Source organism: Pseudochaenichthys georgianus, chromosome 14, assembly GCF_902827115.2.
Source record: "Pseudochaenichthys georgianus chromosome 14, fPseGeo1.2, whole genome shotgun sequence".
Lineage (NCBI taxonomy): Eukaryota > Metazoa > Chordata > Actinopteri > Perciformes > Channichthyidae > Pseudochaenichthys > Pseudochaenichthys georgianus.
The window spans coordinates 20,981,671-21,007,137 of NC_047516.1; the positions used below are offsets into that span (position 1 = coordinate 20,981,671).

At 39.1% G+C, this 25,467-nt stretch overlaps 1 protein-coding gene across 1 annotated transcript; it reads left to right on the top strand.

The window, feature by feature from the left end:
• grm5a (glutamate receptor, metabotropic 5a) lies at positions 1 to 25,467 on the top strand. Its single transcript, XM_034099729.2, has 18 exons — positions 1 to 166; positions 989 to 1,300; positions 1,387 to 1,520; positions 2,093 to 2,354; positions 2,775 to 2,889; positions 4,970 to 5,219; positions 11,691 to 11,926; positions 12,030 to 12,151; positions 12,232 to 12,356; positions 12,438 to 12,606; positions 16,522 to 16,648; positions 17,935 to 18,052; positions 18,866 to 19,052; positions 20,317 to 20,475; positions 20,903 to 21,028; positions 21,164 to 21,346; positions 21,440 to 21,606; positions 22,612 to 25,467. Exons 2-18 carry the CDS (start codon positions 1,073 to 1,075, stop codon positions 23,489 to 23,491), a joined length of 3,588 nt encoding a protein of 1,195 aa, XP_033955620.1. The 5' UTR covers positions 1 to 166; positions 989 to 1,072; the 3' UTR covers positions 23,492 to 25,467.

Here is a 25,467-nt window from a genome sequence, read left to right on the forward strand (position 1 = left end):
ACATGTTCCAATAACGAGCTATATTATCTGCTGCTATTTGCAGTTTCCTGTAACCAGGCGCCAGACTGAGCTTGAGCAGAAATCTGCAGCGTTTTTCTTTTTGCTCTTCTGTGATGGAAACGCTCTCAAAAGGGATGGCATCTGCAGGGCTGCGGGCAGAAAACAGGTAGGCTGAAGTTGTCTCTTAGTTTGGATGTGCGCTACGCAGACGTAATTGATTCTTAAATTCAGGAGCGATGTTTTCGTAGGGTGTTTATTCTTCATGGTACACAAAGCCCAGATGTAATTTATTAAAAGTTGCATGAAGCCTTGCCAACATAATTTCAGCACAAGCAGCTTAATGACATTTTAAGTGGGTAATAGAAAGTTGTAAATACACTGGCATTTGTAAAATATAACCAACCTACTTTTCTTTGTTCCCATTATCACTGTACTTAAAATACATGTGCTGACTCAACTGAGTAAGTCTTAGAATCAATCAATCAATGTTGAATTAAAGGTCCTAGTTGACTGTCTGGTATAATATTCACTTGCAGAAGGAAGAGGTGTAGCATACTTTTATCCATATCTCACCATTTTATTCTGCCATTCCAATTGTTTTACTTAATGACTTAATATCATTGGTATCTGTTTCCGAATGACTTCTTTTTGAATAATCATTTTAAATATCAATGTATTTCTGTAATGGGAGAACCTTAGCACCTAATAGTAGCCTTTGCACGGTTTAAATATACAATAAAATCAATGGATAGATAACATGTTTGCTATGGGTCCTTACCTACAGTATTAGGAAGTATTCAAAGATAACTTTCTTTAAATAATAATCTGAATCTGTGATTTTTTTCCTTCAAATTGTATTAATTACATAACAATTCTGTTTTGAGAAAAACAAACTATAATGGTCGTCAGTGGTTCTTGTCAGGTTGGTAAAATAACGATTGCTTACACCCTGAGCTCATTCACCTTCTACCCCTTTCCCTTTCTTCAGGAATATAACCTCTACCCTGTGCACTAAGAGCACCGTCCCAGAGAAATCACATTCATCAGAACGTCAGCTCTAAGAGGAATAAGGATGGCTGGAGGAGCAGGGCGAAACCCAGGGATGGGAAATAAATTAGGGTTATATGTTAGGCTGTTGGCAGTGACTGTGATTCTGGGAGCTGATCCGGGCTGGCTGGGCCTCAAAGAGCGGGTTGGGGTCAATGCCCAAAACACTGAGAGAAGGGTGTTGACACATATCCCTGGTGACATCATTATAGGAGCTCTGTTCTCCGTGCATCACCAACCACCTGCAGACAAGGTACATGCTGCGTGTTCATGCGTATGTGCCCATTTTCTCCACATGTGTATATGTGATGTCATCAATCTCACTTGGGTTTTGCTCAGGTCCATGAGCGAAAGTGTGGTGCGGTGCGTGAGCAGTATGGGATCCAGAGAGTGGAGGCCATGATGCACACTCTGGATCGAATCAACGCAGACCCCACTATCCTCCCCAATATCACCCTGGGATGCGAGATCAGGTCAGAAACCATTTACAAAACTTCTGATGTTGTTGTTCTTTGCGACGTTTACTGTTAAATTATAAATGGGCCACACAAGGAAGAGCTTTATACAAAAGAAGGGTCTTGTCTGGCCAGGGAGACTTACGGTAAGGGAAGAGGGCTGGCTACAGGCAGGTGGAGTTAAGAAAGTCTTAAGAAAAGATTGACATGTTTCTTGTAATGAAATCCCATCGACTATTGTAACATCAAATAGAATTTCAGGTTTTACGACACACAGGTCACACTGACCATCAGGTCAATCTGACCAACTAACAAAGGGTGGTATGTATCCGAAATGCCATGTGCATCTTGAAGAAGTAGGTCGCTGCAATGATTCCTCCTCTCCATAAGGGCTGTGAAAACACAGCCCAAAAAAGGCACATTTGTACAAACAAGACTTTGTAAGATTGATGTGACTGACTCATATCAGCTTTTGCTGAACTCTGGACTGCATATTGCTCACAGCTCTTTTTTTTGTTTTTTCCCAAATCATCTATTTGGCTTCTCCAAACCGTCACCTTTTCCCATCATGCATGCCTAAACACTATCAGGGACTCATGCTGGCACTCTGCGGTGGCGCTGGAGCAGAGTATTGAGTTTATTCGGGACACACTAGTGTCTAACGAAGAGGAGGAGAGCCAAGGCAGGTGCACTGCAGAGGCAGGGAGCATGTTGCTGCAGGCAAAGAAGCCCATTGTGGGAATGATTGGACCAGGATCCAGCTCTGTGGCCATCCAGGTGCAAAATCTCCTTCAGCTCTTCAACATCCCACAGATCGCTTATTCAGCCACCAGCATGGACCTCAGTGACAAAGTAAGACCGCAAACAACATTATGAAGGCTTTAGAAAACTTCATATTGAATTACAAGGTTGCAAAAATGTCTTCATCAAATGTTGTATTTTCATTTGCTTACTGGTTTTGTATATAAATTATATATTGTAATATATATTTCCCTAATTGCATTGTATTGTACTTGCAACTCTATTATCATGTGACTATGATGCAGCCATGACAACTACAAGGGCAGACATTTCATTGAGTATCTTAAGGATGGTTATATAATATGACTAATGGAAAGCTGGGGATAATACGCCAGGTAGAAACTAAAAAAAAACACAGCATGTGGGGTGTTTTGTTCATCAAATGTAACTGGAATGATGTTTATAATAAGGGTTATAATGGACGCAAAGGTATACTGCCAGACTTATGGACATATGTATTCCTTTCAACAGAGCCTGTTCAAGTATTTCATGAGGGTGGTGCCATCCGATATGCAACAGGCCAAAGCCATGGTAGACATTGTGAAGAAATACAACTGGAGCTACGTGTCCGCAATACACACAGAAGGTAAGAGTGTGTATAGTGTGCGTTACAGCTTAACATTTGTCATTCTGTCACTCTCCTGTCATACCTCTCTCATCGTTATTTACACTTTTCTTTGTGTATTCAATATTCTCTCTCGTGTTTTACATTGGGTCAGAACATCTGCATTTTTGTGGGCAGTGCCTGACTAAGTTCTTATTATTAGTTCTTGGTTTCAGTCGTTTTCCATCTTTTCCTTTGAAGTAGAATTGAAGAAATATTATAATTGTACTCACTAATATTCTGACCTACCGTTGGAAGAAGAAGAAGAAGAAGCTGAATCTCCACTATCATTATCAGTGTGAATAGCCTCAAGCACACTGGGGACACATACACACGAACACACATCACATTTGAGTTGTTACAGTTCAGGGGAGGCCATTATAGATGCATTATTATCAAATTCACATAAAATTAGCTCTGATTATATATTCTTTGTAATCCTGTTCATTATTGGCAAAGCTTTCCAGGGAACATCTGCCATGGGCTTTGAACTCTCTGGGAAGCATGGCACCGTGTCCACTTATTTCAGTGTTGCTTCACTGATCCCATTCTCAGAGCAGTCTCTCGTTATACCCTTCATTTTTAATTTTTTATTATTGTACCGTATGTATGCTATCTTTTAATACAGTGAAAAAGATAAGAGACCAACAATTGATCTCCCATCATTATAGGGAACAATCAACTTTAAAAAAAATAAAATTTTAATGGACGGATGTGTATGTGAAGGATGGCTTAAACACTTGTACATCTCCTTTTTTGTTACCACAAGTGGATCTAGGATATTTTTGTAGAGCAGAAGTTCAATGCAGCCCTAACCCCCTGAACTATAGGCAAAAGCAACACACAGGGATATCACAGCTTCAACACATTCAGCCCCTGAATCACGAATCTCACCAGAGACACAATATATTGTATTGGCATCATTCTCAGTAAAAAATACCCAACATATTCGATACCGTACCCTCTATTTACTGCGTCTTTGTAAAGGCTTGGTGGCTCAAGGCCATGTGTCTATAAAACATGTGCTTTGACAGCAATACATTCAAGTGTTGTCCTTATGAATACAAACATATGGTAGATGATATTTAGAGAAGAGGTCTGCTGAAAAACCTCATGCCCTGGGTAGCTCTTCTTGTATAAAATACTTATGTGTTACTGTTTATGTTGCAGAATATTGCTATAGTCCAGAAGGCAGTAGGATGTCACTGTTTAACAAATTAAACTGTCTGTATATATGATAACCATACATATTTGTTCTCTTTTGTGATCTATTTGACACTACCTAGACAGCCGTATCAATGTTTTGCGTAGTTACAAGACAAACAAATAAACAAATATTACATTGCCATGCTCAGTTCTGGCGTTTCGAATCTATGTTATTCCAACCTTGTTAGACCAAGACAGTGACTTTAATGCCCTATCTGACAAATGTAAATGCACCTTGCTTGTGACTCTTCATTACATTTTCATAATCTAATAACAAGCTTTATAACCCAGTTCATTATATCAGCATTCCCACATACAACGCACACAACACTTCTCTTTAAAATAGTCTAATGAGCTGATGAAGGCACAGAAATCCCGATGACATCAAAGAAAAAATAACTAAATAATTACGACGCAAATAGAAATGGCAGCCCCATTTTCTGACACATTAACAGGGAGTTGAATCAAGGTAACAGTTTAACACGGTTAACAAATTACTACTCAAGAAGGCATGCCACATATTAGAGTAAAACTCACACGTAGTAAAAAAAAAAAAAGGGTGCCTCAAACGGTGCCTTGCCCAGAGTGAGAGCACCCTCGCTAAGCAACAGAAAGTAGGTGACCTCATTTTGAGCAAAAACAGGGAAATGTAACCCCTGACAGTTGCCATAATGGGGACAAATTCACAGTGTTGTGCCGGCATTACATCAGAGTGTTTCATTGTGCACACCCCGTGTATGCCTGTGTGGTAACAGACTGACAGGGTGGGAAGCAGAAAAACAAGAAACAAATGCATAAATGTTTACGAAATATTGCAATGTGAAAGACCATTTAATGAATGTTTTCCCCTTCTTAGGTAATTATGGTGAGAGTGGTATGGAAGCATTTAAAGACATGGCAGCTAAAGAGGGGATCTGCATCGCCCACTCCGATAAGATTTACAGCAACGCAGGCGAACAGGGCTTTGATAAGCTTTTACAGAAACTACGAGCCCATCTGCCCAAAGCCAGGGTGGTGGCCTGTTTCTGCGAGGGCATGACGGTCCGAGGAATACTGATGGCCATGAGACGGCAGCGTCTTGTGGGGGAGTTCCTGCTGATTGGAAGGTGAGTGGGCGATTGTGCTGCGTAGAATTCATTCTTTCTAATGGACCCTTTGTTTTGCTTTCATCAGCAGTTGATAATTGAAATATTTGTGCTTCAGATTTCTTCATAGTCATTTTCAATCCAGTCTCTGCAGATGTCCAGCATCATCAGACAAGATGTGTTTGTTGTCATTGGGGCCATCTTTGTCTTCTCATCATCATTCCTGTTATCAAATTCATCGCATTCATCAACTTCATGGTGGTCTAGGAAAATAAAGGTATTTTTGTATGTTTTTCTTACAAGTGACACTGTGCTGCAAACTAATTTAAGATGAGTGAGATTAGGACTATTTTTTCATTTGGTCTCAATCTCTGTACTTGTTGCTATTCGTGGAAAATATAACTGCTAAAAAGCTGCTTTGATTTAACAATTATTTTAATTGTAATACAATTAGTTTTATTCATGCAGGTTTTTTATATAACTACATTCAACCTGCAAAAATGTGCTTGAGATTCAATCATATATTATATACATCATCTATATTTAGTAGGACACTATTGGTATTGGCGCTTCATACCAGGTATTGTTTATTAAAAGTGGATAAATACAGCAGTGATGATTTTCCAATAATAAAAAAATGTAGCAATGTAACGACATATTAAATCATTATTTTTTCTTTTAGGGAAATGTAACCAGTTCAAATCTTGTTATGTGCCGGCTCATTTAAAGATTGATTTAAGAACCGGAAACAATAAAGACTGGGCAACTGATGCAGGAGGGACAGAATGCAATTAAAAACATGAGGCAAAAAAATAAATGGGAAAGAGGGGGTTGATTTAGCAGGAGGTTTCACACTCTCCGAGAATAACATGTTTTATTTTAAGGTTTAGCTCTCTGGCTCACTCTCGTCCCTCGTGTTCTATAAATGCCTTTCCTCATTAGGAGCCACATGTAGGCTGTCGCTCAAACCTGACAGCAGGAAGCATAAAATAACCTTGAACTACATTACAAAACACTATGCTCTATAATCCAGGTTAAGGTGGCAAATGTATGTGTCTTTTTGTGCGATCAAAAATGAGCCAGCACTATATGTGTGTCTTATTAATGCTGCTTTCCTTCAACGCTTCTGACCTCACTTTGTTGGCCCCATCCTCCGTCCTTTTCATCAGCATGGAAGATTTGTCACCAGGTTTTTGTATGTGCGCAGTGCATTCATGCTTAGTTTCCATTTATAGAAAGAGACACACTGAAGGAGACGATAATGATTTTTTTTGTGTGAGTTTTATTGCCAGCACTGCCTAAGCCGATTTCAAACTGTTGTTGCCAAGCCACTGTCATCCTTCAGACTGTACGTATAGAAATCAGTTGAGAAATGACAGTTATTGCATATATTGCAAAGACGTTGAGTTGTGATATTCTAACAGGCTTTGTCCTCAAAACAAAGATGACAAAGAGTCACACAAGTGCAGTACTGTCCTTCTTTGTATTTAGCCGACTATTAAATGGATTTACATTTTTCTTTGGTGACACCCTGAGGTTTTGAGATAAAGAGGAAGTATTTTTCCTTTTTTTTTAATTGGTCTGCAAAAGCTAAACTCCCAAAGTTCCCTCCATAGGAAGTTTCTCTCGCACCCCTAAAGGCTAAAGGGCGGGACATCTCTGAGCGGTTGACCAATCACACAGACCCGGTCAGCTAACCAATCAGAGCAGACTGGGCTTTGGTTTCAGACAGAGGGTGAAAAGAGGTGCTGCAGCACAGGCAGCATGAGAAAAATAAAGAGTTTTTTGGACCTTGACGCATGGAGACATGTCCCATTAGATTGGGGGTAAAATCGATCTATGTGCTGATGTTGAAACTGCATTGTCTTATTTTTATTTTGGTTTTATGAAAATGATTGATAGACATGCACCCCTGCGTACATTTAGAGTGAAGGGACGAGACAATCCTTGGTTTTCTGCTGAATTATCTAGTCTCCTACATGAGAGAAACAAGGCCTGGGCAAAGGCTACGAAATCAGGCTCAGAGGTAGAATGGCTGTGATTTAGGCAGCTAAGGAATAGCTTCACATCACAAATCAAAAGTGTGAAGTCTAAGTATTATCTGTCAGTTACCACAAAGAACCTGAATAATCCTAGAACATTTTGGAAAGCTATAAAATCGTTATCCACCGGTGAAATCCGAAATGAGCTACCTCCTTGCCTTACCACAGCATCTGGCACTATATCGGACAGGGCTGCTATTTTAAATTGTGTTAATGAGCATTTTGTGTCCTGTGGCTTTCTGTTTGATTCTGTTACTAACTCTGCTACTGTGAACACTACAGTCTGTGACTCTGAAAAACGTGGTATGCAAAACCCTTTCAGTTTTTCTCCCTTTACTATTGAAGTCGTTCATTAAGCCTTAACCAAGTTAGATTAAAAAAAAAACAGCTGTTCCGGACAAAACCCTTCTTTTTAAAGATAGCTGCAGATTTTATTGCACCACTTGTTACTTCTCTTTTTAACCTCTCCCTCAGCACAAACACCATATAAAAAATATGGAAGTCAGCTTATGTCCTTCCTCTACTAAAAGGTGGGGAGGCCACTTTATTAAATAATTATAGGCCCATCTCAAAATTGTCAGTTCTGGCCAAGGTTCTTGAAAGCTTAGTGAGTGAGCAGGTAAAGGTGTTTTTATGTAAAAATGACATGTAAACATCAGTCAGGTTTCAGAAAGCAACATAGCACCATCACTGCGACAATGAAAGTGGTGAATGATATTGCGGGTATCTTAGACAAAAAGCCGAGTTGTGCAGCTCTATTTGTTGATCTTTCCAAAGCTTTCAATACCGTCGACCATCACATCTTGAAGCAGAGGCTGGCCAGTATTGGCATATCCAGCCATGCAGTGGGGTGGTTTGTGAACTACCTCTCTGAAAGGTCCCAATGTGTTCATTTTGATGGGCTGTCTTCTGAGTGGTTAAACATTACAAATGGTGTTCCCCAAGGTTCTGTTTTAGGACCACTTTTATTCTCCATCTATATCAACAGTTTAGGTCAAAAATGTGGATGAAGCAACTTTACATTTGTATACGGACGATACCGTGAGGTACTGTGCAGGTCCCTCCATTAAGGAGGCTGTTGTTCAATTACAGGCTGTTTTCAATATTATTCAAGCTTCTTTTAAATGTTGATAAAAAACTAAGGTAATGCTATTTTCAAAAGCCAAAAAGACACCGGAGATATAAATACCTTGGTATCTGGTTTGATGATTGTCTCTCTTTTAAACTTCAGGTCAATAATCTGCTTAGAAAGCTAAGGGTGAAGCTAGGTTTCTTTTTCAGAAACAAGTCCTGTTTCTCGCTTGAGGCCAGGAAAAGGCTAGTCTCTGTGACCTTTTTACCTGTGCTGGACTATGGGAATCTGATGTATATGCATGCACCTGCCCATTGCCTGAACAAGTTAGATGCCACCTATCACAGTGCGCTGAGATGTGTGACTAACTGTAAAGCACTTACTCATCACTGTACCCTGTATGCCAAGGCAGGTCTGCCTTCACTTACTGTTCGGAGGCTCAGTCATTGGTACATGTTCATATATAAAGCCATGCTGGGTAAACTACCATCTTATATCTGCTCTCTGATTTCACAGGGAGTCGCAAGTCTGAGATCCCAGGATGTGTTTTTATGTGCCAAGTGCTAGGACTGTTTTAGGCACGAAAGCTTTTATGTGCGCAGCTTGGAACACTGTGCAAAACATTTTGAAAATGGGCATTTTGGTTCCCCTGCATCATTTTAAAGCACAGCTGGATGAAATGATATGTGATACTCCTGGTACCTGTCATTGTGAATAGGTTTGTAATTGTACCCCTGTAATTATGTTGTATGATTGTTTTCTGTTGTATGTATGTATGTATGTATGTGTAACCAATGTGCTGCAGGTCTCCCTTGAAAAAGAGATTGTTGATCTCAATGGGATTTCACCTGGATAAATAAAGGCTACAAACAATTAGCGGGAGACAATACAAACATGAACCTAAACATTTGCATAATCCAGCCCCTTTAATTTATGATTTAGTTATATAGGTGTGAATCAGTTATCACTTAGTGGATTTGAATCCTGCTGTTCAGTTTAAAGATTCGTAGTCACCTATCATGTTATCTTTGTAAACTAAACTAAGCAGTCCCCTGCTAACAGCTGGCAATTCCTTCAGTCACAATGTAACAATGATTCAGTTTAAAACAGAAAAACAAAGCTTGCTTAGGTTGTGTGTTTTTCCTCTGTTACCTTCAGACAGTAGTTACATTTTTTTCTTTCATATCTCGTTCAGTTTAATTATAGTAATGGACACCTATTCAGCCTCAAGTTAGTACCACTACACAGTAAAGTGTCCACTCAGTGAAGATCTGGCCAAAAGTTAACTACCGGTAATGTGTGTGTTTCTGTGTGTGGGTGGATGTGTGTGAGAGAGAGCTCACACTTGTGTGTCTTGGAGCTTGTAGGTGGTGTAGCAACACGCTGCATACAGCATATTGCCCTCCCAGGTCGATGTGTGGGTTTCAGAGCTCTCGTTCAAGAGTGATTCAAACTATCCAGAGTCAAAGCCATCCATGCTTTTCATTTCCATTCCTGTCTTTTTTATGCCAGCATACCATTTCTGTGCTTGCTTCTCTAAGGATGTGTTATAAAATGATCTCCTTTCTCACCAAGAGAAACAAGCATCATAAAAAAAAAACACCCACACTTCTGTTGTGTAACTCAGTTGGCTAAGTTTTCAAAAATGACTTCCTTTGCTTTTTATGTCAGTTAGAGTAGATAGAGAGGAGTTATTTTATTTGTGTGAGTGAGGTGTGCCTGTTTACATGTGTGCACATGTGTGGAGGTATAAGCTGCCTTCTGTGTTTGTGGATCGTAGTGTCCATGGGGAGGGACAATAATAGATGGAGCAGAATCATCTCAACCGTTCACTGATGAGATAGCTTTTTGAGTCCAAGCTTGTTGTTTTTAAAAAATGTGTCTGCAGATGCTGCTGTGTTCATGCTGTTAAAAGTGTATTGACCATCAGATATCTTTTGTCATCATAGTCAAGTGTTGATGAATCAAAGTTCCTATAGATAAAATAAAATTAGTAGATGAATCCTTAACATTTCCACGTAAAATGAATTACATGCTTTGACTTTGTCTGTATTTATAATGCATTGAGAGATTGATGCAGAGGAACTTGTTTGTGATATTGAGATATTTGCTCCTCAAGTTATTCAATCAGTAAGTTCTTCATTTAAATTGTATCTAAACGGCCTTCAGTCTATGGAGATTGTATTACTCAGCATTCAGACACCAACTTTGCAAACTAAAACTTGTGACCATGGAATTGATATATACAAAACAAGTCATACAACGCCAAACATGTTGTTTAAAATAAGTCCTGAAAGCACCATTAACCTTTGATCTCTTAAAGTGTTCAAGTTATCTTTGCAATTGAACACAATTCTAATTAAATGAAATCTTCAGCTTGGATATGTGAGCAAATACTTTTTATTTTGTATCACCCAGTGAGTTGTGTGTCGGTACATCTGAGTCATCATCAGAAATATTTTAATTTTACTGTAACTCTCTGCTCAGTATTCATTAGGTTTATTTAGCGAGACACCACCTGTCTCTTTTCAATCTGTGCAATCACCCAGCTCTTCTCCAGCAGGCCACATTAAACGTCACTGCCATCATGGTGTTATTCCTCTTTAAAAATACATTATGAAGTACGCATGATAATCTTGTGTTTCGTTAAACCCCTACATTTTGAATCATGTTGCCTGAAAGTATTTTCTTCACATGAGCTAATGTTGGTTGTTATGGTAACATTTGCCTCCTGCAATGCTGATCTTGGCTATTTCAAGATGTCGAGTCTGGTCTGTTGGTGAAACCAGTTGCATTGGTGTATTTGTGAACCAGGTTTAAAGGCTACAGTGTTGGTTAGGCGATTAAACTGTCCTTCAACAACATCGTCATTATGTTTAGAATTTGTTTTCAGATTTTTTTATACAAAATAAACAATATACATTTAGCCTTTTAATCTTTTGTTTCTCTGTGTCAGGGTTCTCTGTTCCTTAAAGATAAAAGACAATAAGAAATCTTTCTGAGGCGACAATGCTATCCAAGCAATGACATTTCTGTGTGGGTGCAATATTAAGCAAGCATTACCAAGAGGCTCAAAATAGTACACAATGTGCTGCATATAAAAAGGAATAGTTCATGTGTAAGAATGAATAAGCAATTCTTAAAAAATGTCTGAAAGTCAACACATTTTCTATTATTCCTATGTTTGCCTGTAATATATTTTTTAATTTAAAACGATTATATAATCAAGAGCTTTACGAAAAAAAGACTATTAATGTAAATACAAACTCAACAATCGTTTAAAACTAACATGTAAAATAGTGCCTCATATCAGTAATCCTTATCCTCACTAATGTTGTGCTGTACTTTCGTCCGTGTCTCTCTCCTCCTCATCTCCAGTGACGGCTGGGCAGACCGGTCGGATGTTACCGATGGCTACCAGAGGGAGGCAGCTGGTGGTATCACTATAAAGTTAAAGTCGGCATACGTGACCTGGTTTGACGATTATTACCTGAACCTGAAGCCGGACGCTAACCTGAGGAACCCCTGGTTCCCCGAGTTCTGGCAGCATCGCTTCCAGTGTCGGCTGCGGGGCCATCCGCTGGAGAGCCTCACGTACAACCGCACATGCACCTGTTAGTACGACATCATGTAGCACACACCTCCTTCTGCACATCCTACAAATGTGGATTACAGTGATTGGGTTTCTTCTTATGAGCAGGTCTCTGTCCTCCACAGGGAGAGAGTCTCTGCGCCATCAGTATGTCCAAGACACCAAGATGGGTTTTGTCATTAATGCCATATATTCCATGGCTCACGGCCTGCACGAAATGCAGCAATCCCTCTGTCCAGGATATAAGGTACGTTAATTGACTGTGTGCTCATTTGCATGCTTTCTCATTTCACAGTATTGAAAATGTTTGATTTTTTCTGGTGCCAGGGTTTATGTGAGAACATGCGGCCGATCGATGGCCGCAAGCTGCTTGAGTTCCTGATGAGAACAAACTTTACTGGTGTGTCTGGGGAGACCATCTACTTTGACCAGAATGGAGACTCACCTGGCAGGTAAAGATTATGGTGGGAGAAGTACAAAGGGAACTATGAATGTATGCATGCTGTTTCATGCACACTGTAATTGTGCCTCAGGTATGAAATAATGAACTTCAAGGAGACAGGGGAGGATGAGTTCTCTTATATCCATGTGGGAAGCTGGGATCAGGGTGGCCTGAAGATGAACGATGAGGAAATCTGGAGTAACACCAGTGAAATCATCCAGTCGGTGTGCTCTGAGCCCTGCCAGAAGGCACAGATCAAGGTATGTACTACAACACACAGTTTTACACTGTACTGTACATAAGATGTGTTTTAAAGTTATTCTAAATGTAAATGATAACCCATTTGTATAAAGTAACGATAAATGTGGTAATTTTGCCACAACTTCTTTATATAAATGGTCTTTATTTTAATCATTAAGCCCCCCCCCTCTGAGACAAATTTGTGTTCTTGGTCTTTATCAATAAAATGTACATGACCTGACATTTTATCTATCTGCACCTTCCCTTTTATTTGCATACATGATGTCAAATATATATATCACCTTTTCAGGTTATTTAGATTCATAGCGTATGTCATACCATGGAAATTCAGTTTTAAATATATTGGCAGCCATTTCATTATGATGATCTCCAAACCACAGACTTGGTATCATTCATTCATGTTATAGACAAGAGAGCATGTCGACATTTTACAGAAGAAAACTCTTAACCTGTTAAACCCGGAGGCCCCCGCCTGCTGGGGCTGCGTTTTTTTTTTTTACAAAACTGTGTCTCAGGGCTTCTTAACATTTAAAAAACTATTGATGTGTCATACCCACTTAACGGGAAGAAACTCAGCTAACTGACGATATGATTTTTTTTTACCGAAACAAAACACAAGTCTCACAAGAAGCGTCTAAATGAGCCCTGAGCGAAAAAAGGCTAACGCACTAACTCACGGTAAAATACCCTTATTACTTATCGGATCTGCACAAACAAGATATCGATTAGCAAGCTGAGATTCCATAGATTCCAGAAATATAAGTATCATCACTGAGCGTTCAATGCATGGGAAGCAAACCCAGACATCACACCACGTAGCTTTACGGAGCAAACACGGGACATTGTCTTACCTTTGCTGTTGTTCTGATCAAATGTTGTGTTCAATGGCATTAAAACGATAAAAACGCTGCTGAAGGTTAATCCATAGGTTTGAAATGATTACTGATAATCCATCTTCATATTTATGGCAAAAACTGAGTTTTCATATATAGCTGCTATGATAGCTACTAGAGTGTATGACTGCTTCCAGTTCTGGGGCATTCTGGCTACGCATCACTCATTCACCAATGGGTAATGTTTAGATGGATTTTAGGAACTTCCCCTCGATTCTATTGGCTCTAACGGTTAAAAAGAGATGTCAATCATCAAAATCGACCGAGGGGGGTCAGAGATATGGAAAATGCACCAAAATGACCCCAGAAGTGGGTTTTTTTCTTCTAAATCTCTCTAGAAAGGTCAAATTTCACTTGTTTTGCATCAATCTTGATACAGGGTACTTATTATGTGTTATAGTTTGGATTCCTAAAGCTTTTAGTCTTTCCGATCCCATCATTCAAGGGTGGTTTTCACTATAAGTAATGGGGTTTTTTTGGACGGACACTATCATTTACATTTTTTTTTTGTGTAAATGATTTTTTAATCTGAATTTACTTTAAAATATACAAATTCTATATTGATTCTGACTTTTCTACATCCAACTCACAGGTTTATCATTGCTTTGAGGAAAAAAGATTATTAATTTACCCCTTTTTAGAGATGAAGATATAGTCATTTGTTCTAGGAATGTTATTTTCGAGCCTGAGGCCTGAAAAACCGACTCAGGGCTTAACAGGTTAAGCAATACCCACGCAGCAGTCGTGATTTGGGCCCACAGGTTTGCAATCTGTAAAATTGGTCCAATCATATCCAGGGCCGGCCCTGACCAATTTGCTGCCCTAGGCAAGATTTTAGCTGGCGCCCCCCCCCCCCAAATGCAGACACTCACTATGACTCGCACGTGCACGTTTGTGGCATGACCACCAAAACAGAAAGATATGGACACAAGATGTGTGCAACTGTATTTAGTTTCCTATCCATTTGAACATGATTGAAGTGGGGGGGGACCTCACCTCCTCTGGGGGGGTCCGGGGGCATGCACCCCCGCGAAGACTTTTTTTTTTATATTGAAGTTAAAAGCATCAATCTTGTGCACTTTGAGAGCAACATTAGGAGTACTATGGATACATCTCTCAACACCCATATGAAACAGAACTGTAAGCAGATTTTCTTTTTCTTTATGGATATTTTATAAATCACTCCCCTTTCAAACTGTATTCTTGTTTATTATTAACAACTTTTTTGTACTGTCATATAGTATTTTATACCTGTTCACCAATGGGTAATGTTTAGATGGATTTTAGGAACTTCCCCTCGATTCTATTGGCTCTAACAGTTAAAAAGAGATGTCAATCATCAAAATCGACCGAGGGGGGTCAGAGATATGGAAAATGACCCCAGAAGTGGGTTTTTTTCTTCTAAATCTCTCTAGAAAGGTCAAATTTAACTTGTTTTGCATCAATCTTGATACAGGATACTTATTATATGTTATAGTTTGGATTCCTAAAGCTTTTCGAGCTTCCGATCCCATCATTTAAGGGTGGTTTTCACTATAAGTAATGGTTTTTCTTTGGACGGACACTATCATTTACATTTTTTTTTTGTGTAAATGATTTTTTAATCTGAATTTACTTTAAAATATACAAATTCTATATTGACATTTCTACATCCAACTCACAGGTTTATCATTGCTTTGAGGAAAAAAGATTATTAATTTACCCCTTTTTAGAGATGAAGATATAGTCATTTGTTCTGGGAATGTCATTTTCGAGCCTGAGGCCTGAAAAACCGACTCAGGGCTTAACAGGTTAAGCAATACCCACGCAGCAGTCGTGATTTGGGCCCACAGGTTTGCAATCTGTAAAATTGGTCCAATCATATCCTCGAGTATCCCACCGGGGACTCAGAAAAGCTCTTTGTTCAAGCTGTAATCACGTCCCATCTGGGCTTCTGTAGTTCCCTGTAGCTCTTCCAAACCATGGAGAACACGGCAGCCTGCCTTCTCTTAATCATCCCAAAAGTCTCTGATATTAAACCCTTCCTACACACTCAACATTAACTCCCAGTAATGTGGCAGCTTGTGGGGAATTAAAAGCGCGAATCTCACACATAACAATTTGAGGGGACCTGTTTTTTACACCTCCAGGCCTCAGACCCCAGCCCACGCTGCATAGCTCGGCTCCACCAGCCACTTGGCTCTCTTTTACCCATGCCGACCTTGACAACACATTGGAGTCGTTCCCTACCTCCTATAATTTTAGCAATGCATTTCTTAAAAAATAAAATACTTCCCAATTTCAATCCTTTTCATCCACCTATGAAGCCTCATGGTTACTATCACAGGACTACTGTAACATGCAGGCGACACGTGTTTTTAAGATTAAGAGCAACATAACGTTTTCCAGAGATGGAAAAAGTACACACATCCTTTACTCAAGTAGAAGTAAAGATACTACAGTGTTTAAAAATACTCTGGTAGAAGTAGAAGTACTGACTAAACTTCTTTACTCAAGTAAAAGTAAAGAAGTTTGTGCTTTGAAATGTACTTAAGTAAAAAGTACCCATAACTAGCAGCTGTTTTAAAGAGTACCTGACCTCCCTTTATATTAATAGAACACTAATGTCATTGTTAGCTAATGAATGTTTCGATGCTGAACAACGGCAACATGACAACGTTTCCATTGGTCCCTCTTCTTTAGAGAAGACCAGGAAATGATGGATACACGGATCGTGTTCAAATCAATAGGCACGCAATGACTCTAAATAATAATGATCACGCCACCAAACGCAGATTAATACTAAAGTAACAAACCTGTTTGGAAAATGTAAGAAGTATAAAGTACAGGTATTTGTGCTAAAAATGTAAGAAGGATAAACGTATTCTGTACATCTTTCTCTTTTTTCTCCTTTGATCCCCTGATGAAGACCTCGTAATTTCCCTGTCCTACAGAGCAGTCAGAGTGTAAGATTAGCTACAGCAAAGTGCCATTAGAGCTTTGAGACCTTCCCACCCCTTTTACTACTGTGTGTGTCTCCAGGTGATCCGCAAAGGAGAGGTGAGCTGCTGTTGGACCTGCACTCCCTGCAAAGAGAACGAGTTTGTGTTTGATGAGTACACTTGTCGAGCCTGCGTCCTTGGCTTCTGGCCAACAGATGATCTCACAGGTAAATAAAACACTTTTATTCACTCTGTCATATATGTTGCACTGTTGAAGGAGCCTGTGACATACATTTTTCATTGCCATATCTACAGTGTAGCTAATGACAATAAAGCCTTGAACATTTCTTTAAGTGTCTGATAAATGCAACTGCATATTACCAAACAGATTGGAGAAGCCTTGAATCTGGTTCACACTCTCATAGTGCGCCTTTCTCCTTACATCTTTTGTCGACAACCTCAAAAAACTTGACAAGACTCTAAACTAAGACGCAGAAATCCACAAAAATAATGCAAACACTCCACAGTACTTCAGATCCTTGTTTGAATAGGGCATTTGGCTGAAGCCTTTTTAACTCAATAGTCTGTCAAATGTTTTGAAACCCATTTTCTTGCCCCTTTGTAAACACATATTGTCTCCCACGGTAATTCTGTTGTTGTTGTTGTTGTTGTTGTTGTTGTTGTTGTTGTTTATGTGTATCCTACATAAGAGAAAAGCAGTGTGTTTATCCTGTCTTCTCTCTGATCCCTCTTTTCTCTGTCGCAGATCGCTTTTAATGTTTCACAAAATATAATTGCCTCCACTCTCATTTCCCACCGCATCATTCACTGAAGTGTTACCCTTAACAAGTTGTTGTTCAGGGTAAATAGTGCAGTAGATATGATAAGATAAGATAAGATGTACTTTATTGATCCCAATGGAAATGTTTTCGTTGCAGCAGCATAAAAAGACAAGGCATCGTACTTTAGAGAAATTAAAAGACTAGAAATAAACAATTCAAAATGTAAACATCTCAAATAGAAATAAAATAGCATTAAAAAAGTAGAAAATATACATGTTGAAATACAAATAGTAAACAAAATATAAGTGTGTAAGGAATACACAATAGCTTGCATATAGACTCTTATTTCACTACTTCACTTTTTTTAAACTATTTTTCTTTTTGTATTTACTTTTTAATATTTACTTGCACTATATTGTTCTGTTTTCTGTATTGTGTTGCACTGTTGGAGAAGCCTGTGACCTAAGATTTCCATCGACATAACTACAATGTAGCTATGTTCGTATGAAAAATAAAGAACATTGACCTTGACCTTGATATTACACTAAATATAAATGTGCACTGTGAGTTTAAGTCCAGTTAAGTCTCAAGAGAAGCTATGGAGCCGAAACACATATGGCTGTAACACACACATACATGAATGCACATCTAACTGTCCCTTTTGCAGACAATACCATTTAAGTTGTCCTTGTCTCTTTTCTCTCTCCCGTTCCTCTCTCTGTTTGCTGCAGGTTGTGAGCCGATCCAAGTGCAGTATGTGCGTTGGGGGGATCCAGAGCCCATCGCTGCGGTGGTCTTCTCCTGCCTGGGCCTCTTGGCTACACTTTTTGTTACTTCGGTCTTCATCAAGTAATTACAGCCCATAGCTTTACTGGTCAAATATCAGTCAAAAAGTTAATGGGTTAACTTTAACAACGATGACTAGAAAACTTTTATGTTCTATATGACGGTCTTGTGTTTTTATGTTCTATATGACGGTCAGATTACTCATCAAAAACAAACTCAAATTGAACTTGCATGTCACTTTGTGTCACTAATAACTTTGTTTTTGTATGTCACATGATGTTTTACAGCTAATAATAAGTTAGTTGAATGTACATCTTAAGATATTATGTCTGACATCGGATCAAAATAACAATGGTTCAGTTTAACTCTAACTCTCAATGGTTCAAACAACCTATTTCTTTAATGCAGGCCTTATTTACAGGCACCAAGTGAAAATATATTTAAATGTAAAAAATATAGTAATACAATTTATTCATACAAATAAGATTTTAACTTTTAATGCTATCTTGATTGAAAACCAAACATTATTGTATATGTTGAATATCATTGTGCAGAAACAATGAAGAAGAAATTAATTAGAATGAACATATACATATTGGATCAAATATATCTAATATGTATATATGACCCAATATGTATATGTTCATTCTAATTCATTTCTTATTTTATAGTTATTTTATCATTTTTAAATGTTTATCTTTAATCGTATTAATCTGTGTGAATCTGTGCTGTCCTGTTTTTCATCCTTTCCCTGTTGCTGTTAAACTCCCTGAATTTCCCCATGGGCATTAATAAAGATCCATCTTATCTTCTCTTATCAATACCTTTACTAATTCATCTGTTATGGTAATTACGTGAAATCTTATCTATCTGTAGGTTTTGGGACACTCCGGTGGTGAAGTCATCCAGTCGTGAGCTCTGCTACATCATCCTGGCTGGGATATGCCTGGGCTACCTCTGCACCTTCAGCCTCATCGCCAAGCCCCACATCATCTACTGCTACCTCCAGCGGCTGGGCATCGGCCTGTCCCCCGCCATGAGCTACTCTGCACTCGTCACCAAGGTACTTTCTTTTCTATTTCATTTTAATGAGGTAGGGGCCCATATATAAACTGTTCAAGTAGTGCAAGTTAGTGTTATGTCTCACAAAGCCCCTATGTTCAACCATCTGACTTTGACATCAGTGTTTTGTTCTGTGACACTGTACAATGCAGCCTAATTACACTTACTGTCTGTTATGTGTGATTGCACTATTGGGAATACCTGGAATTTCGCTGTACTCTGTAATTTAAATCAGGGGTGTCCAAACTACGGCCCAGGGGCCAAATGCGGCCCACGGACCATTTTGAATCGGCCCTCGTCAAATTCCAAAAGTATAATGCAATATGGCCCACAAATGAAACTTGTGATTGTCTTATATTGTACTTCTTAGCTATAAATGTAAACATATATTACACAGTAGTATTCATGTGTTAATACGACCACTTTTCAAACACATTCAGTCAATTAAAGTCGGAAACATTTTCTAACATTAGTTAGAATGTTATCTTAGTTGATAAGAAAAAAGCCCATTGACTTATTTACGTAATAAGCTTGAAATACACCCTTCCTATTTCTCCTTATTGTAATCAATCTGAGGCTTCTGTTTTAAGGGATGAGCTGCCAACACTCACGAGCATCATTTACCTACATTTGATTGATTTTGCTAACTTATAACTGAACTTATGAGGCGATATACCTCGAGGGAGCGGCCGAGCCCTTCGTATATTTTTCTGTATGTGGCCATCGGTGAAAAAAGTTTGGACACCCCTGATTTAAAATGAGTTTTACACCTCCATCTCAAATTGGTATTGGTATTGATTTGTATTGTTTGCCGACAAACTACGAAATGTACACTCAAAATAGCTATCGATGACCCATTAATTTCGTTTTACGCACTTACTGACTTGGTGGAGAACTAACAGACAACCATGCAGTGAGCAGCTAACGGTGTTTGTTGGACCGTTTGGCAGAAGAGAGATGTCGATGATGTTGCAAACCGAAATATGTGATCTGTCTAATTTCCACTATCGCAGTCTAATGTTTTTTAGCATAAATAGAATGGCATTTGAGGATAAGTGCGGGAGTTAAAAGGCTACCTCCAGAGATTGGATGATGGCCAATTGTTAGAGAAGTACATTAGAAGTGTAATCTCTGTGTGTGGGTTGAGGCTAAGGTTTCAAGATCTAAAAAACTGAAGAGGGGATTATCATTATGAATCAGCATGAGCAGTTTTTATCGACATTGTAATCGAAGCCTGCATAACCATTGAATCTATTTTTATCCAGACCAACCGTATAGCGCGGATCCTGGCAGGCAGCAAGAAGAAGATCTGCACCAAGAAACCTCGCTTTATGTCCGCCTGCGCACAATTGGTCATCGCCTTCGTACTCATACTGCTGCAGCTTGGGATTATTGTGGCGCTGCTGATCATAGAGCCACCACAGGTATATAAGAGTGTGTCAACGACGTTCATTTAGATCAGAATCAGAATCGGGTTTATTACCAGGTAGGTTGACACGTACGAGGAATTTGACTTGATGTCATGGTGCGTACATAAAAGTTAAACAAAAATTCAAAACACAGATAGAGAACTATTTTAAGAAAACTATAATAACGTAAAAAAATATAGTAAAATATAGCAGTATTTACATAGAAATAGAATGGAATAAAATATGTGCAGTAATAAAAAAAAAAACTGATATTGTGTACAGTACATTGTTTGCATTAATGTATACATTATACACTATGATGACTTTCTATCATATTTTTGTGATACAATACTCCAGAAAAGAATACATTTAGCATTTGAAATGGAGATTTTTTACAGACGGTTGACACAAAGAGTGATCGATTCCCTTTCTCTTCTCCTAGGTGATCTATGACTACCCGAGCATCAGTGAGGTGCATTTGATCTGCAATCTGACCACTCTGGGGGTGGTGGCGCCGCTGGGCTACAACGGCCTGCTTATCCTGAGCTGCACCTTCTACGCCTTCAAGGTACCTCAGCACACCCGTACTTATTAATACAGTCCCAATGCACAGGTTCATGGTTTTCTTTCTTGTACCTTGTCTCATGTTTCTTCTTCAGCCTACACCGTTTTTCAAATTTCTGTTCTTAATTTTCTCCCACAGACCCGTAATGTTCCAGCTAATTTCAATGAGGCCAAGTATATTGCCTTTACCATGTACACCACCTGTATCATCTGGCTGGCCTTTGTTCCAATTTACTTCGGCTCCAACTACAAGATCATAACCATGTGCTTCAGTGTCAGCCTCAGTGCCACGGTGGCTCTGTGCTGCATGTTTGTGCCAAAGGTAAGACAATGAAAACATCACACGGTTGAGAATGTTCTTCAGACTCTGCATCTTGTTGCTGATAGCTATTGTGTTGTTCATGTTCGTGTTCAGGTATACATCATGCTGGCCAAACCTGAGAAAAATGTCCGGAGTGCTTTCACAACATCCACAGTGGTGCGCATGCATGTCGGCGATGCCAAGAAAGTTACAAAGACCGGTAAATCCACGAGCAGCATGGCCAACTTGTTTCGACGCCGTGGCTCTGCGCAGGACATCAGGTATGATTATAAGTAAATACACCTGTGCACAGTTGCATAGAGGAGAGGGAAAACACCTCCTTAAAGTTGCTCGTTAAGTTTATATTCAATTAATATTTAATTGAATGTTGTATATTGTGCATTTTGAAATCTTAAATTATGTTTTCTTCTACATGTCCCCGGCAATTGAAATAAGAAAAGATACTTAACGTATTATAATCCAATCCAACTTTATTTATATAGCACATTTAATAACAATAGAGTTGACCAAAGTGCTGTACATCAATAAATATATAAAAAGCAGCATAAATACATACAAAACCAATAAACCAATAAATACATACAAAACCAATAGGACAAAAATAATTTTCAGCTATTACACAGCACAGGATTTTTTTCTAAAATAAATCTCATGAGGGCGTTATAATATTAGTCTTCACCTTCTGTACTCCTTCCATCTAATTGTTTGATCATTTCATTTTCAATATTTACTCACTGATTTTATATCATGTCATCTTTTGGCCTATAATTACACGACAATTTGGCGTCCTTTTCTGCTGAATTCTGTCCATCAGGAATACACAAGCAAACTCTGCTAAGACATTTCCATGAATTATCCGTGTTTCTTCTCCAACTGTCTTGGGTACATCAGAGCCGATTCCACTACAGCAGGGTGAATATGCCAGGAACAAACTGCTCCCCGAGCTGAGAAAAGGCTACCTCATTTGGGTTAAGTACTCCCAGAGGAGACTCGCCGCCTTAAGGAATTCTCTTTCTAGGGAAGATAAAAAGAAAATGGAGGGAGATGTGAATTTACACAGACGGCAAAAGATTAAATGGGGGGATGGAAGAAATTCAAGCGAGAAGAAGTAGAACAGGAAATTACTAATCCTGGTGTTATAGTAAAAGACGTTATTTGCCAACATGTACTTTATGTCTGCACTCAAATGTATATACCTGTATTTATATAGAAGATATGGATATTTACCATTACTTCTTATCTAATGTCTTTAATTTGTTTTGCAGTTCCAATGGAAAATCTGTAACATGGGCGCAGAATGAACGCAGCTACAGACCGAACATATGGAAGAGGATGTCATTTCATGTGAAGAAAAAAGAGGCAGTGGAGGTAAACCAGACGGCCATCATCAAGCCGTTCTCTAAAGGAGAAGACGCTCCTGCGGACACCGTGGTCAAAGAGCAGTATGGCGACCAACATGTGCCTCCACCCTTCACCTGCTCCCCCTCCCAGTCGCCAAGGGGTTTCCAGGGAGGAGTTACGGGGGAGGACGGGGGAGCCTTACCCACCTACATACCTGAGAACGGAGCAGGGGTCAGAAGAAGAGGAGGGGACAACAGCCAGGATGTTTGTATGTTGGACGGGGGGGACATTAGCGTGATCGGCGTAGGGGACATCGGCACAGGGATGATTGGAGGCCAAGCTCAAGGCACTTGTATCATGGACCAAATCAGCTGTGTGGTTAACCGTTTCACTGCCAACATCAGCGAGCTGAACACCATGATGCTGCCGGGGGAGGTCACCGCTAGCCCCACGTCTACCCCTGCTGTTCCTACAGATGCAGATGCCTCCCCCTGCCCACCTCAGTACCAAACATCCAGGAGCATAGAGGCCCCCTCCACTGTCACCACATATGCAGAGGTTGCAGCCGTCTCCAATTTGTGCGAGAGTCGACCAGCAGGGAAGTTTTATGAGCACCTGGCTGGGACTTGTAGCAGGCGAGCCAAGGATATGGAGGAGCTGGTGGCTCTGACGCCCCCCTCCCCGTTTAGAGACTCATCTCTGAGCTCCAGCGGCAGCTCCACCCCCTCGCTGTCCCCCGCCTCAGAGGCTGAGTACGACCAGCTGCTGCTGAGACACTACAGCCAGAGCTCCTCCTCCCTCTAAACCTGCTCTCTGCACACCTTTCTCCCCTTGTTGGAGTATTTTTTTTAAACTTTCTTTAGATGGGACCAGACTCTTGGATTGCTTTTTCTACACATGGATATTGAGAAATAAATAAAAACACATTTTCAGATTGGATTCAAATGCGCACACACAAGCCTCAATTGAGAGGACTGTTAGAAAACACATCAGTGGCCAGACTACAAATACAAAAGGATTAAATTAAGCAAGTCAGTGCTTCATCATTTGTCTTCAAGTGAGTACAAAACTTGGCAAACTAAAAGACACTTACGGGCGTTTTACACCACTTTCAAATGCTATGATAACTGTCACAATTGTTTCAACTTTCCAAATTCCAAAGAACATACTGAGAAGCTGAGAAAACAAATGTGAAATAGCCTATTACATTTGTATTTCATTATAACTTTGTCATTGATCCTAAGTTACCAAATATTTATGTTCAGTGTTTCTTTGATTATGCCAAAATGGCTTATATACTGAATTTCAAATATACATTTGATTTTCTTTTTAGGTAACTACAGGTATTATTAGTAACTCTTGTATTTCAGTTGTATATTTTCCATCACATGTTATCATAAACACAAAAAGCGTGATTTGTTTTTATTGCTTACTGTATCGCTGTTGTACATGTGATGTTTTTTTATATCTCTATTAATGTGAGATCTGGTGGATGCCGATTGTATCAGCATGATGGCGTCTGTATAGAAGATAAAAGATAACTTTCCTGAAATGAAAAGGTTAGTTTTCCATGTCTTTTTCCTGACCTCTTGTTTGTTTTCAGTCCTGAAAGACTCAAGCAAGCATTTTGTATCCTGATGCTAGAGGAGAACATGTACAGATGCTGCATGAGGTGAATCAGACAGCAGGGTTTTCCAGTGTGGAAAGTTCTCAATGACCCTCCCTTTTCTTGGAAAGAAAGAATGAATCCCCTCCCATTTTGATAGGACAAGAGCTCTTTAAAAGAGTTAAAATACCTTGTCTTAATGGACTCAACGTCATCAGGTGTCTAACCGACAAAGACATGGACTACTTGGATGTGTTTTTGACTCTTTTCTCTAGAAGTGACTTAGCTGAATGTACAATAAGTTGTCATTTGAAGTGGACCAAAACGATCTTCCTCCTCAGGATGTGTCTGAACCAAAATACCTTGACTTTAACTCATAACTGCGGAATGAGCACCGTCTTTTGTTGGCTCAGTTTGCATGATGTCAGGATTTGGTTTCCAATCGTTAAGGTACATTTGTAATGCATTTCTTTTTGATATTCTACATGTTAAACCAATAAGATGAATAGATACAGTAGCAAAGTAATGATACCATGTGTGGGTACATTGATGTGTTTTGATCACATATATCAGCTCTAGGAGAAGAGAAGCAAACTGAAAATGTGCCAGATTTTTCAGACATCCATTACAAAACAGTTGTTTCTCGTCTGGCTTTTTAACTCTGTATGTGCGAATGTCTCTTTGCAGTAAATGACATGTTTCTATGAATGGGCTCATGGTGCAGGCATTATAAGGAGGATGTTCTTTTTTTTATAATATTTTATGACATTTAACTATGTTATTGATCAATTATTGAACATTCTTTTTTTATATCTGCATTTGGACTGTCTGATGATAGTGACAATGTCAAATAACAGGCTAGCAGATGTAACTGATGATATATATGTCATAGCTAGCTTATGCTCGTTTAACAAACATATTTCTTCTGTGTGTTTACAGGCAGAAATGTGTTCATGTTTTTTCAAATTTGAAGAATTTTTCTACTGGCTTTAGTTTGTTAAAATTATCATGAGTAATTCTCATATTTGCATGCAGGTTTGTGCCAATTTTTGCAGTTGCATACTACGCTTTATGCTAATTATTCAATCTAGAGAAGATGTTTGTCATATTTTATCATCTGCCTTTGATCATTTACAATCTAAACTAATGTTGAATTAAAGGTTTACAACCAAAA

What these genes read in the sequence shown, in the direction of transcription:
- grm5a (XM_034099729.2), top strand. Translation starts at nt 1,073, where the DNA reads ATGGCTGGAGGAGCAGGGCGAAACCCAGGGATGGGAAATAAATTAGGG. An exon ending in GTCCGCAATACACACAGAAG is followed by an intron (nt 2,890 to 4,969) that starts GTAAGAGTGTGT and finishes TCCCCTTCTTAG; the next exon opens with GTAATTATGGTGAGAGTGGT. An exon ending in GTTACTTCGGTCTTCATCAA is followed by an intron (nt 18,053 to 18,865) that starts GTAATTACAGCC and finishes ATCTATCTGTAG; the next exon opens with GTTTTGGGACACTCCGGTGG.